Source organism: Bemisia tabaci, chromosome 5 (genome assembly GCF_918797505.1).
Source record: "Bemisia tabaci chromosome 5, PGI_BMITA_v3".
NCBI lineage: Eukaryota > Metazoa > Arthropoda > Insecta > Hemiptera > Aleyrodidae > Bemisia > Bemisia tabaci.
The window spans coordinates 53,021,825-53,035,628 of record NC_092797.1 but is presented as its reverse complement, the minus strand read 5'-3'; the positions used below and the strand labels follow the sequence as shown (position 1 = coordinate 53,035,628).

General features: G+C 41.9%; 1 protein-coding gene across 7 annotated transcripts in view; it reads left to right on the top strand.

Moving 5' to 3' along the window:
• Nucleotides 1–13,804, top strand: part of LOC109030907 (cyclic nucleotide-gated channel alpha-3) — a 562,958-nt gene that overhangs the window by 347,315 nt on the left and 201,839 nt on the right. For all 7 annotated transcript variants that reach the window (XM_072300917.1, XM_072300918.1, XM_072300919.1 and 4 more), the window contains one exon: nucleotides 12,365–12,570. In XM_072300917.1, the coding sequence (XP_072157018.1) occupies nucleotides 12,365–12,570 (206 nt within the window). The remainder of the gene's footprint in view (nucleotides 1–12,364; nucleotides 12,571–13,804) is intronic.

Below are 13,804 nucleotides of genomic sequence, written 5' to 3'. Positions count from 1 at the left end.
TCAAGGATTCATTCGGGATTCCATCTAATGTATGTGAAAATTCCAACACGGAACAAAATGAAATTGCCGATTAAAAATTTTTTCGTTCAAAAAGTGTCCGACATGTTTCAACAGAACATTTTACAATAGTTGAAAGCTAATTTAATTACGGGGGTGGTAAAAATATCATTTTTTTTTTAAAATTGTAATATCTATATCGAAACATGTCGGACACTTCTTAAACTATATATACAAAATTGTTAAATCACCAATTTCATTTTGTTTCGTGTTGAAATTTTCACACACATTAGGTGAAATCCCGAATAAGAATCTATGAAAATTTGAAAGAACAACAAATACAATTTTTCCTGGAAATTCGTGATGTATCGAAGGAAATTCGGCAACGTTGGGAGGCTCATACGTGGTTTTTATCTGAGGGCGGGAGCGCTCCGTTTGACGTATTCTTGGATTGGGATCCGAATGTATTCCAAATTCCGAGATCCCGAATAAGAAACTCTGAAAATTCGAAAGAACAAAAATTACAATTTTTCCTGGAAATTCGTGATGTATCGAAGGAAATTCGGCAACGTTGGGAGGCTCATACGTGGTTTTTCCCCGAGGACGGGAGCGCCCCGTTTGACGTCGCCTTGGATCCGGATCCGAATCGGGCATTATCTCCTGGAGATATGCATCAGACCCGCGGCTCAGATCAATACTCCCGCCTCGCCCCCGGGGCAAAACGACTCAACTCCAATGCTAATGGCAGCGCGGATAGGACGTTTGGCCGGAGCCCGCCCAGATGCGGAACGTCGCGACAAATTACGCCTATGCGACGCGCCCCGATTGACGTCGCCGCGCCGCCCTCCGAACGGTGGCGTGGTGTGAATTGCGATTTATCGATTGCTATGCCATTTAAACCTATGGAAAAGGATCGATAAACAGGGTGTCCGCTGCGAACACCTTAATAATCGATTCTTTACCATAGATTTAAACGGCATAGCAATCGATATATCGCAATTCACGCCACGCCACCGATTCCGAATCCCGCCCGGCCCCGTTTTCCACTTAAATTCCACGTCGCAACCAGTCAAGCGCCTATTTATAGCCCCTCTCCCAACCCCAACGGGACCGGAGCACCTCCGAAGAGTATTTCCGTATGAGACCGAATTAGTATTACGTAAACCGTCTAAGGGGTCGTTCGAGTATTACGTAACGCACTTCACGGAAAAAAATTACAGTGGATATCGCATGTAACGACCTTGCGGGGACCGGCCTAATTCGGTTGTTATAGCCGATAGTCGTTATAACCGATAGTTGAATTTTTACGCACTCACTTCAGTTTCAAGGTGGAGAATCAAATTAAATAAGGCAGCGCTATCGCTGGAAATTGCTGAGTTGGAGATGCGACGTTGAAACAAGGCTCTTTATATTTGCACTGCAGTAACTTTTTTTATTACTTATTTTGTGTTTTCTTAAAAACTTTTAATATGAAATAACCATTTAAATTTCACCCTCATCGTGCAAAAGAAAAACTTCGGAAAAACATGTACCAAATTTTGATTTATTTCTTAGATTAAACACTATTTTTTTTTAAAAAAAAAAAAGATCTGATGAAAAAACAAAAAATGATTTAAGTTGAAAAATAGTCACTTGTTGTCTTCAAACAACTGTAAGATCTTTTTTTTCTTTTTAAGAACGGCGCAGATTGTGCTTCGCATTGTGGTTCCGCATTTATTCTCTTCTGTCTATGGCAAGGCACTGTTTCAGGATCGAATATGAATACGACGTTCTTTACGGAGCGTTGTGTCTAACATCGGTCTATGCGTGGGATGCAACTATTCGAACTCCGGTGTATGCCACAGTATCAACTTCATTTGAAGGCGTTTTTAGCTCGTTGCATTAACTTGCTCCATTCTGCAGCTATTATATTCGTCCGTTAATGTTAGTCGATCATAGGAAACCATGCAGGGTCTTCTCATGTTTAGTATATGACTTTTCTTTTTTGAGAACGTCGTATGAGCCTACATACGTTGCCAAATTTCTTTTAAAATATACAATTTTCAGGAATACCTCTGAATACTTTTTCCCAGTTTTCTAAGAATTTTAGCATAATACCATCATTAACATTTCGAGGAAAAATGTTGACCTCTTCTCCCGGAAATAAATATTTTACCTGAGGAAATTTGGCTACATCCGAATGCTCTTACGGCGTTTTTCGTTAGCACTGTTGTGTGTCCCTGGCGTAAAATCAACTCATATGGCATCGACGCGCAGAACGGCGTCCATTTGAACTGAGCGATCATCAAAGGGACACGTTCGCTCGCGGTTCGATGGGCAGGGATGAGAAGCACTATCAAAATATTTTATTGTCACGCTTCCTATGTTACTGTGGACGGGGGGGGGGACATCGGGGTTACCATAGTCGTAGTGGGGGGGGGGGGGGGGGGTTCGGTCGTCTGTCTGCCCCGTGACGGGTTCGACCGGTGAATAATGGGCGATCCTCGAAATTACGAGCTTACCTGTTCACCGTTCCGCGCTCCAAGTGTTCCTTTGTTCGCCGCAGTTCCGGAATGTGGATGCCCTCCCCTTGCCAGGTTTTCCGTTTTTCACGGTTTCAAAAGTTCCAAAGTCTCCAGAATGGACCACTAGACGAGGTACGATTTTAAGCATTCTGATACATGTTTCTTAATTAGAAATCCACTTTGAGCACGGTTCTTCCATGGGAAATTACTGAAATCAACTTTTAACTAAGATATTAATGCTTTTATTTACTTGGTTACGGGAATTTTAAATTTCCCGGTCACAAGAAACGCAGTTCTTTGCACGAGTCAAATCGTGCCACACAACAGTTTTGGCAGGCTTCTCAATTGAGCATTGTTTCTTTTCTACCTTGTATCGTTCAAAGTGTAAACAATTTGCCGTAGCTGAGCCAAAGCGTCAAGATTGAGGCCGCCAAATTTTCTTTTCACGCAGAGATTGTCATGGTGGAGTTTAGTGTGCGATTTTACTCACGTAGACTATTGTGTTTTCATGAGCGGGATGTTTGAAATCACGCGTCAAGATATATTTAATACCTTAGTTGGGAATTGATTCCAGTAATTTTAGTTGCGCGCAAATCGTGTTCTACGTAAAATGTTATCGAGGAAAAATGTATCAGAATGCTTAACTTCGTACCTTGTCTAGTGGTCCATTCGTGGAAATTCTGTCAGAAAAGGAGAATTAACACTCACTGGGAGAAAAAGATCCGTCTACCAACCACCCTTGTGGTTAAACTAGCTTTCCCTCATTGTAAAATGTACACTACTTGAAACGTGTCTGACGTATTTATTAACAATTTAATCGTTAAATCAACCATACATTTTTTGCCGTGTGAAACCTTAGAGCGGAGATGTTGCAATATTGAATCATGATTGTCGACGGTGTAAGTCGGCAATCACATAACTCGGTTTGCGACGTCGCAGACTTCCTGTCACTGTCATACTTTATTTTTTAAACGGAAAACTACTCAACGGCAATTCATTAAAACTGCCGTGATTTTTCTTCTCTGTGCGAAGAAAATCCTGCAAAAACTTCAAAGAATGATATCAATTTGTTCTCCTTTGAAGAAATAACATAGAGGCGGAGATTTTCAGACGCCGCAAACGAGATATGTGATTGCCGACTTACACCGTCGTTATGTTCTTTGGTCCGGGAATCGACGATTTGATCATAAAATTTTATTCTCTAAAATTCAATGCAATTTCCGAAGATCCGGCAACCCGAAAGTTCCAGCTCCGTGCTTTCGCCTCGCTAATTGCACGATTCAGATATTCAGACCCCGCGTTCGGGGGGGGGGGGGGGGATGGGGGGGAGGCGCAGACAATGTCGAGCTAGTCGGGCCACAGAACCCATTCGAGCGCGTCGAATCGTGGCTCCTCCGACGTAAGAACCTAACTCGGATCCCCCTTGAGCCCTCGAATGCACCGAGTCGCATAGACACGAAGGCTCATCCAGAAACTCAGTGGGGCGCTTTCGTGGGGAGAAGCTACGAAATGGCCATCCGAAAATCCGATCATAATTAACTCCTGAATCTCGACACTTTACGGCCGCCGGGCACCTCCCGCCGCGAGAATCCTGCGGCCTGGCTCGGTTTTCGGACCCTGCGGCCTGATTATTTAAATTAATAGAGATAGAGAGGACATTGGATGGAACGATTCCATCGTACAATGAAGAAATGAGGAAAGAAATATCTGTAGACTAACTAACGGCAAAACAATCATTCCGATGGCTAGGCCCCTCCGGGACTCCGGCCTCTCTCGGGAGAGAAAACTATTTTCTCGGGAGAGATAACTATTCTGTCGGAAGAGAAAACTATTCTCTCGGAAGGGAAACTATTTTCTCAGGAGGAAAAACTATTTTCTCGGAAGGGAAAACTATTTTTTCGGGAGGAAAAACTATTCCTTGGGGAGAGAAAACTATTCCCTCGAGAGAGAAAAGTATGTTATCCGGAGGAAAAACTATTTTCTCAGGAAAGATTACTCTCCGGAGAGAATAGTTATCACTCCGGAGGGAATAGTTGTCTCTCGAGAAAATATTTTCTTCATAATATTTTCCATATAATAGCATAAATTACAACTCTCTATTGCTAACAATATTAATTAATAAGAAAAATGGACGTGTTTCATACGGTTGTTTTAATTCGCCTTCAGCTGCGTCCGCAGCAATTGTTGTTACCAATATGTTGTGCGTGCCGATCTCAGTTCATTACATACTTGACTCATCGAAGGCGTTTAATGAGCGAAAGTAGAGCACCCTGTCGGGGAACACCAGAAGTGAGATTGAACGAACGATTAATTCCTACTTCGTTCGTTCTTCGACAGATTGCGCTACTTGTGCACAAAAAACGCCTTCAGAGAGTCGGATATGTAATGAGCAATAATCGGCACGCACAACATATTCGTAACAACAATTGCATCAGACGCAGCGGAAGGCGAATCGTTCAGTTAAGAAAAAGAGTATGATAGGAAGTCTGCATGTAACGAAAGGGTATGTAATTCGATCGAAATGAATCGAACGAAGAATAAAAACGTGAACCGACCAACATAGATTCCAAGGGAAAATGAATAAAAAAGCTGATCAAAATCAGTAAGAAACTTGCATTCATTATGCTAATTTCAAATTGCGGTACCTTGAAATTAGGATCAGCCAATATTTTGATTTTCCGCAATTTTAAATCCACACGTATTCTCCACGACTCACCCCCTGCAGACCGTTTTTGTCTCTTTTTTTTTTTGCTTCAAGACCACTGTGCCCGAAGAAAGGAGCTATATAACCTTTTAAGTCCCCAAGACTAGACGTCCTATCATTCATGTTTGTAGTGTTAGAGACCCGATGGCAAATCGAATTTTCATTTCAAGTTCTAATTTGGTCGCCAGAAAACTGCACTGGGAATATGCACTGACGCATAGGCGAGCTGCAATGTTCTACTTTTTGCTACCAAAGGGAGCTTAATTTTTTTGCGCTCTTTGACGGTGTGGAAAGTGAAAATGAGAAAAGTTAAATGGACTCTGGACTGAAGCACTATAAACATTTAAAATCCTCGAGTCTTAGGAGGTTAAGGGATGGCTGTAAATACGAGTTTCCTTACGCAGCGTTGTGTAGCCTCGGTTAATGCGTGAGATGCAACTATTCGAACTCGGGTGTATGCTGCAGTATCAACCCTATTTGAAGGCGTTTTTAGCGCGTTGGATTAATTTGCTGTATGCTTGTCATTTAGCCATTATATTCGACCGCAAATATTTGCCACTTGAAGTAAACCATATACAAGGACATGATCTGTGCAACGAAAATTATTTAAAGTCACGCCTTTTTTTCAAACGAAATTTTTAAGGACCGCACAGTGGATCGAGTCAATGGAAGAGGTCGGACAAAATTTGGAAACTTTAAAAGCTAATAACTCCGTTCATCCAAAACTTTGAAGTTTTAAAAGTGGTTTCATTGGCTTCCCCGTAAAATAGGAGCACCCTTTTAAATTTTTAATGTGACAAATTAAACATCGAAATCTGCAGTTTTAATTAAAAAATTGCATGTCCGACCTCTCTGATTGGCTCGATCCACCGTAGACCGGTGCAAAAAAAAACCGAGGAGTTAATCTCAGTAATTTTCGTTCCATGAATCGTGTTTCAGATGATATTTTGAAGAGAAGACTTGTATCAAAATGCTTAAATTCGTACCTTGTCCAGAGTGACCCATTCGTGAACACGTGCATACTGCCGTGCTAAGGAAAAACGCCTACGAACCTTCAGGTGTTGCCAAATTTCCTTTGGTTAAAGATGAATTTCCTGGTAAACTTGTGAAAATTTGTCTTTCAATTTGTCAGATAACTTTGTGCGCATTTTTACGTGACGTTCCTGAAAATGTCAAGGAAAAACATTCATAACGTTTCGCAAATATGAACATTTTATCGAAGGATATTCAGCAACTCTCGAATGTTCATACGGCGTTCTTCCTTACCACAGCAGCACAGTTCATAAATACTCTTTAAATTTTGCCCATGCAGATTTTTCAATAAGGAAAGGAAAAACCGATTTACAAATGGGAAAAGCTTCAAAGCAACACTCTCGACACAGTTTCTAAACAGAGGCAAATAACGATGAGCAATCTTTTGGACTTCCCGCTTGTTCATAGTCTCCGCATGAGGGAGACCGGGATCCAGCCGTTGATACACTCTCGGGAAGTAGCGGTTATTGGGTGTCATTTAGAGCGGGAGCCCCATCGATTATTGATGCAGAGCAAACGCGGAGTGCTCTGCATTCAGGCAATTTATCTAATCGCATAAATTGTCGTCCCGCAGCGAGGAAGCGCCAACCCCATCCCTGAGCGTGAGCCCTGGACAGCACACAGTTGCACGACCGAGAGAGGCCATCTTAAAAGTAAGTCACGGCGTTTCGATGTCAGCGAAGCGACGAAATGTGAACGTATTTCTATCAAACGGAACTATGTGCATTAAGCCATGAGCCCTGAGACCCTTAAGAATATATGCTTAACAGGGCTCACGTCATAATGCACATAGTTCCGTTTGATAGAAATACGTCAATGTGACGTGCATGTGTATTCTCAATGGAATGAATTCGTTCATATTTGCATCATTTCCGCGGATTCGTTTCGTCGGGTCTTTTATGGCGACAATTCCGTAACGCGGACACGGGAAGGAGCTCCCGACTTCCCCGCCGAAAAGGGCGTTATGTTTTACGTTCGTGATTTCGCCGTATTACACCATCGTCTGAGAGCTTGCGAGCCGTGACTCGACAGTAAGTACGTTACGCCCTGAACCAGAAAGGATCTCATACACCACCTCCATGAAACCCGCGCATCTGCATTTTTAAGGTGAATTTTCGGCGGCTCTCAGCGAGAACTTTCTCCATGCAGGGGGTGCTACCGCACACGGAAAGAAATTAAATGTTGATTTAGCATTTATACTGTTAAAAAGATGTCCGACAAGTTTCAAATGCTGATTCTACATTTTAACAAATGCTAACGTAACTACGCCCAGTGCAAAACGTACAAATTAAAATGTTATGTTAGCATTATTGTATTGTAAAATCAGCATTTGAAACTTGTCGGACATCTTTTTAACAGTATAAATGCTAAATCAACATCTAATTTTTTTTCCGTGCACCGCCTACGTTTTTCGGGGCCGTTAAAATATCCGTAAGTCAAGAGGCGGGGCACAGTGAATCGAGTTGATAGGGGAGAGGTCGGACAAAATTTGGAAATTTTGAACGCTTATAACTTCGTTTACACGAAACTATAAAGTTCTAAAAGCGGTTTCATTGGTTTTCCCGTGAAACTCTCCTCCAGAAGCACCCTGTTAAAAATGTTTAAAATGTAGCGAAGTTAACATAAAAAGAGCCGTATGCAAAAACGACATTTTTCGCCCCCCCACTAAAACTTATTCAAACTTCGTCTATCAGTTACTAATACTGGAGCACTTCTTTCCCCAAATTTTCAGACCCCCAAAAAATTTTCTGGGGGGGGGGGGGCGCTAGGGGGGGCGGAAGTCAAAACCTGTGACCCTCGATATCTTTCGAACGAAACAAGATATTGAGGCCCGATTTGGACGAAAAATCGTCTAAAATTGCATACTTTAAGATTCTAAAGGTCAAAATCCCAAAATTAAATTTTTAACTTAACTTATGTGCTTTTTTCTAGTTTTTGAGGAAAAAGAATTTCTTTTAAACAGATTAAACTGAAATTTCACATTTTTTGATTTGAACCAAAACCAGTTTTTTAAATTGTTCGTCTGTTTCCGCATCCAACGAATGGTAATATAAGCTGGGGAACTGAACGGTCCCGGAGTTATGATCGATTGAAGTTTCCGCTCAACGCGCGCCGACCGATTTCCGCGCGCAAAAAAGTCGGATTTGACTGTTATTAAATCAGATTTAATGTTCAAACTGAGCAAAATGCATTATTAGGGACTCTTGAGGGTCGCTGAGTCCAGAAATTACCAATACTTCCAAAAAATTCACGTTTTTAAAATTACAGCTCCGTACAGGACCACTGAGCGGCCGGTCGCGGCGCTCAGTGGGCCTCTAAAATAGCGCTACGGAGCTGTAATTTTAAAAACGTGAATTTTTTGGAAGTATCTGTAATTTCTGGACTCAGCGACCCTCAAGAGTCCCTAATAATGCATTTTGCTCAGTTTGAACATTAAATCTGATTTAATAACAGTCAAATCCGACTTTTTTGCGCGCGGAAATCGGTCGGCGCGCGTTGAGCGGAAACTTCAATCGATCATAACTCCGGAACCGTTCAGTTCCCCAGCTTATACGACCACTCGTTGGATGCGGAAAAAGACGAACAATTTAAAAAACTGGTTTTGGTTCAAATCAAAAAATGTGAAATTTCAGTTTAATCTGTTTAAAAGAAATTCTTTTTCCTCAAAAACTGGAAAAAAGCACATAAGTTAAGTTAAAAATTTAATTTTGGAATTTTGACCTTTAGAATCTTAAAGTATGCAATTTTAGACGATTTTTCGTTCAAACCGGGCCTCAATATCTTGTTTCGTTCGAAAGATATCGAGGGTCACAGGTTTTGACTTCCGCCCCCCCCCCTAGCGCCCCCCCCCCAAAATTTTTTGGGGGTCTGAAAATTTGGGGAAAGAAGCGCTCCAGTATTAGTAACTGATAGACGAAGTTTGAATAAGTTTTAGTGGGTGGGCGAAAAATGTCGTTTTTGCATACGGCTCTTTGCAGTTTTATTCAAACATTTCATGTCAGACCTCTCTGATTGACTCGATCCACAGTTTGGGGTGGTCTGAAATTATCTTGATGTATCTTACGAAGGAGAGGAAGCCTAGTATTACGTGAGCCTCCCACTTTTTTTCACCCAGAACTTTTGGGAATGGGAAACTGTAGCCCGTTTGAAAAGGACTTTTGGACAAAATTTCATGGGGGGAACGTGTGTTATTTTGAGCTATAGGCCACGCTCCTGGATCTTGTTAACCTGGATCAGTTGTATCTTGGGTGAGCCTTTTTCCCAGGTTGGTGCCTGATGTTTTTCCAATAAAATATCATCTTGAGTGTTTCGGGTGGAGCTGAGGCGTGGGGATGGCGGTGGGGAGACCACAGAATCCGGGCCAAAAACGGAAATATTATTTTTCGGGGGATAAAATCGGTTCCGTATTGATGTAAGTGAGATGATCCGCACTTTACTCGCCGCGCGGGTTGTGTACTTTTCAGATAACATTCGGCTTCCGCTGCAATCCTTTTTCAGCCGCGCCGTTGCCAAACTGTGCCGCAGACGTCGCTACCCTCGGGCCCCGGGCTATAGACCGTATTCGATAACGGTTCGATGTATCGTTTGGTTCAAAACAATAGAACATAACCTCAAACCAAACTGTAAAGATTTTAATTGGAAAAGCTGAAAATGAGAAATTTCCTGACAATTTCACTTTGCATTGGCATTTGGTACTCAAAAGAATAAAAAATCTGTTTCAAAAGATCCGTTCTCTCAGATTTCTGAATTTACTTTTGAGGCTATGTTTATGTTTTGAACCAATCGATATCGATACAATCTCACCCGTTTGATGTATCGAATACGATCTATTCGTCGAATGAGCGGTGAAAGCTGGGAATCCTCCCCTCAAGAGAGGCCTCTAAAGGCTTTTCGATGGCCGAAGTGCAAAAGCACTTATCTCGATTGCGGTGTTTCAAAATTTCCGCTCCTATTTTATTAATTCCAAGAGAAACAAGCCACTTTGGTAGTTTGACATTTTCATAGGAAATTTGCTACCCCAGAAGGAGAATCAAGAGACTTTTCAAGAAATTACGATGACCAATGGGACCGCGTATAACAGAAAGGAACCAAGCCACATCAGCTATTGCCAAATTTAAGTGGGCAATTTAATTTTTTACGAGAGAACGTTTGTGCGGACTCCTTTAAAAATTTTAAGGAATTTGCTTTGTATTACGGAGAATATTCACTGAAATTTGCACAAAAATCCGCACGACCATTTTCATGTATAAAAATAAATTGCCCAGCTAAATTTGGCAATAGCTGATGTGGCTTGGTTCCTTTCTGTTTAATGCAGTCCAATTTTCCTAAGAAATAATAAAGGATAACAGAAAGAAACTCCAGACTTTTAAAAAAATTCGACCATAAAAACATACTCTTCATTCATACGGATTTCTTTTCGCGGGAAAGCGAGGCCAAACAGTTCTTTAAAAAAAATTTGCCTCTCCTTCGTCGCAGAACAGTGTAGAGCCAGAACTAATTTCCAACCTGGTAAAAACAGGTTCATTTCCCATTGACTCTCGGGTGCTCATAATCTTGCATAAACTTGATTACTTTTCTTCTCTTTTTTTTCATGAGCTGGTTTTATAAAGTTATTCGCAGAGTTGGTTAAGTGATTTTTTGGCGAGTCTTGGCCAGTCGAGCAGGTGCGGGTAGATCACTAGGCAACGAAGCTCGAGAGCCAATTTTCCTTGTGCGTGGCTTGCATCCGAAATCGGGAAGTCGGCGGGCGGTATCATAGCGAGACACAGTTACTCTCCGTTGACAATTTAAGCGGACGTCGTCGTCAGAATCCGCGAGCAACTCCACCGTACCAGGTGAAAAAGCCCAAAGAACATCCCGCCGCTGCCAAACTGATAGTTTTGCTCTCACGGATTAGGTTGATGGCACTATTTTTCATCCATTAAAACCCATTGTGATTATCGATTCTTGGCGAAGCAACCGGACACGATACATACAGATTGCTTAATATACTGTTAAATGGACAAAAATTCGTCACGAAGCACAATGTTGCCTTGTTGCCGCGAGAACCACAATCGCGATTTTGTTTTCCTAAAGAATCACCTCTTTTCTGGAGAGGTTGTACATTTTTTTTTTTATGATTGAATCAAGTGGGAAATTTAATTTTTTTATAAGAACGGTTGTGCGAATTTTTGTGCAAATTTCAGTAAATTTTCTGCATATTACAAACACACATCCCATAAAATTTTCAAAGGAATCCGCTCCAGCGCACTCTTGTAAAAAATTGAATTTTACACTTAAATTTTGCCATAGCTGATGTTGCTTGGTTCCTTTCTGCTAAACGTGGTCCATTTCCCCTAGTATTGAACGAAATGCCCGATTTGACTAATCGGCAACGCGGGGAAAGTGTACATTTCATCAGCTAAATTTTATTGAGGGTTTCAATGTAATAGTGGAGAAGCCGAGAAGGCGCTAGGCGTTGTCGCGGTTCTTCGAGTCGAGTCGAGTCCATTCCACCTTATCTCAGCCTTTTTATGCGCTACTATTCCGCCGAGCCGTCCAACCATTTGCGTCTGCATCCTTCACGCCGCGCCGTTGCCACACGGAAGAAATTAAATTGCCGATTTAACAATTCAATTGCTATAAAAAGTGACTGCAATGTTTCAGCGTAGATTTTACAACAATAAATTGCTACTACTATTGTAAGCTAATTTAACCACGGTTGTGGTTAAATACAATTTTTGTGTTGTGAAATCTGCATTGAAACATTGCAGTCACTCTTTTTAGCAATTGGAAATTGAAATTTTAAATCAGCAATTTAATTTTTTCCGTGCACCGAAAAAAAAGTGAAGTTGATTTAACATTCTGGTGCAATGGAAAGGCTCTAATTTCAAAATTCTGATACATGTGTCCGCAACAAAACTTTAGAGCACGATTCTTGTGATTATCACACGGATCGTGCCCTAAAGTTTTGTTGCGGACACACGTGTCAGAATTTAGAAATTGGCGCCTTTCCATTGCACGTTGATGCAAATATTCTAGCTCTGAGTATATACTGTTGCTTGCCGACAGGAATGAAGGCGTTTTTTGTGATAATGGAAAGCATGAATGGATATTAATGTGAGTTTTGTCGGTTTTGTTTGATTAGGGACGGCCTCGAAGTCGGGCGGAAACGAGGGGCTCAGCGCCTCCGGCTCGCGACTGGACACGGGGAGCCCGGCCGTTTCGGGCTACACGACCGGTAACAAGAGCAGCAGCGAGTCCCTCCGGCCCAACAGGATTCTGAAGTCCGTCTCCCGCCAGAACCTCCTCGACATCGTCCGCCTCGGCTACGGCAAACAGAAGCCCCACCAGGTTCGTTACCTTCACCTCCTTCAACACATCAAATGGACCCTTATGCCAAAAGGACCTACGTACATATGGATTGCGTGAAACATAGTTCCTTTTAGCATGAATACGTCCAAATACTCAAAACAGATTCCACTTTCTCTTTATAGTAACTCGGGAGCTTTGGTCACGCCCCTCGGCAGCTACGTGGCCTTACCCCCAGGGGCCCAGGGGCGCTTTGCATCCTCGATAGCCATCATCATGATCATGAAAATCCGCCCGATGGATCTTTAGAACAAACTCTGATATAATTAACGCGGCTTTACATTCCATGAATGGGAGAATTCCTATTTTTATAACGTAATTACAAAAAAGTGGGTCTTATTTCCAATATCTGCATAGAGCGGGCTCATCTAGGGATTAGCACCTGTCGATAACCGCTAAAATCCTGGAAAGCGGCCCGGTAGAATGCTAGAAAGGACTTTGACAGAAAAAAGCTAAGTTTCAAGAAATGATTTTGTTTTTTTCCCTTAAAAAAAAATTGGGAGTGGAGATTTTTAAACACCGCGAACGAGATACATGGTCTGGTAGTTTCTCCGTTGATATGTATCGATTTATTCTCAATGGAAGTATTGAAAAAAGTTAAAGCATTTTTATTGGTTGGATGCAATTCGATGCAACAGAGAGTCTATGCTCACAAAATGTCACTGCAAACAGCATCTATATTACCCGTCCTCAGATACTGCATGCATTCTCCTACTTTATTTTTCTCAAAACTTGTTGTGTAAATAGCCTTATATAGTTTAAATACCTCCAATTATGCCACAGGTGTATTTCACGCTTAAAAATAACAAGGAAAGTTGTCCAAGAGAATCTGTAAAAGTTTTTCCTGCAGCGTTGCCAAAAAATCCGGACTGAAAAGGCTGGGTCATGGCCTCGGCAAGAGGGAATATCGGGAGATCCTTTAAAAATGAGCAATTTCGTCGAAGCTGAAGGGACGCACGATCGGAGCAAATATTTGCGCAACGGGCTCGCCGCGTAATCTCCCCGCGTGAAATATCAATTTAAAAAAAAATTCATGCCCGCCGTTGCCACTTCGCTCACGATTTTCAGATTTAGCGGGCGAGGAAAATGCCGTGGAGGCCTGAAAAGAGTGGTGATTTCCTCACCTTCCGGCAAAAGTATCACAAGCGCCATGAGACGTTTAGAAAATTTCGCCAGCATACACAGTTGAGCGTTTCGAGTTCACGCCTTGCGCCAT